General features: G+C 55.6%; 1 protein-coding gene across 1 annotated transcript in view; it reads right to left on the reverse strand.

The window, feature by feature from the left end:
- The window catches only part of EFNB1 (ephrin-B1), a gene marked incomplete at both ends in the record, with an annotated part of 3,025 nt that extends 2,904 nt beyond the window's left edge, over positions 1 to 121 (reverse strand). The window contains 1 exon segment of the mRNA XM_010289682.1: positions 22 to 121. Coding sequence (XP_010287984.1) covers positions 22 to 121 — 100 coding nt within the window.
- Positions 122 to 639: the final 518 nt, after the last annotated feature.

The raw sequence follows: 639 nt of genomic DNA on the forward strand, positions 1-639 counted from the left end.
CCAGGGTGCAGAAGGACTCACCCTGCCCCACTTTCATGACAATCTTCATGGAGCGCGTCTGGCAGACCCCTCCTTCCCGGTTCTCCAGGCCATCCAGCGTCCCGTTGGAAGTGGCTGCAAGAAAGGAGAGGGAGCATTAGGGCGAGTTTTGGGGAGCTGGAGGAGCGGCAGGTCCCCGCTGTCCCCAGGCACCATGAGGGACCTGGCAGGAGCTCAGCACCTCCCGACACGGGGGCTCGCTCCTGACCCCCCGCTGTGGCCACTTCCTTGCGCCCCAGTCCGGAGCCCACCGCAAGCGTGTAATACCCCGAGTTCTCATTTTCTGCACCCTCCAAAGATGTGTGCAGCGGTGAGGATGGGATCCCTCCAGCCTCCCCTCGCTGCCACAGCCACACAAGAGAGCCATTCTCTGCGCCTGCACCCTCCTCCCCCTTTAATTCCCGGATAATTTCCTTTGCTCCTTGGCGTATAATAGGAACACATGCATATGCACAGTTTAAATTATACATATATAATTACACACTGTGCCTCAGTGAAGAATGTAAACTCAGAGCCCCGATGGGGTTGAGTGGCTTTAATTGCAGGGCAGAAGTCAGTTAAATTCACATTAACTTTCTACTTTAGCCGGCACAGATTTTT

This window comes from Phaethon lepturus, unplaced genomic scaffold (assembly GCF_000687285.1).
Source record: "Phaethon lepturus isolate BGI_N335 unplaced genomic scaffold, ASM68728v1 scaffold38826, whole genome shotgun sequence".
Lineage (NCBI taxonomy): Eukaryota > Metazoa > Chordata > Aves > Phaethontiformes > Phaethontidae > Phaethon > Phaethon lepturus.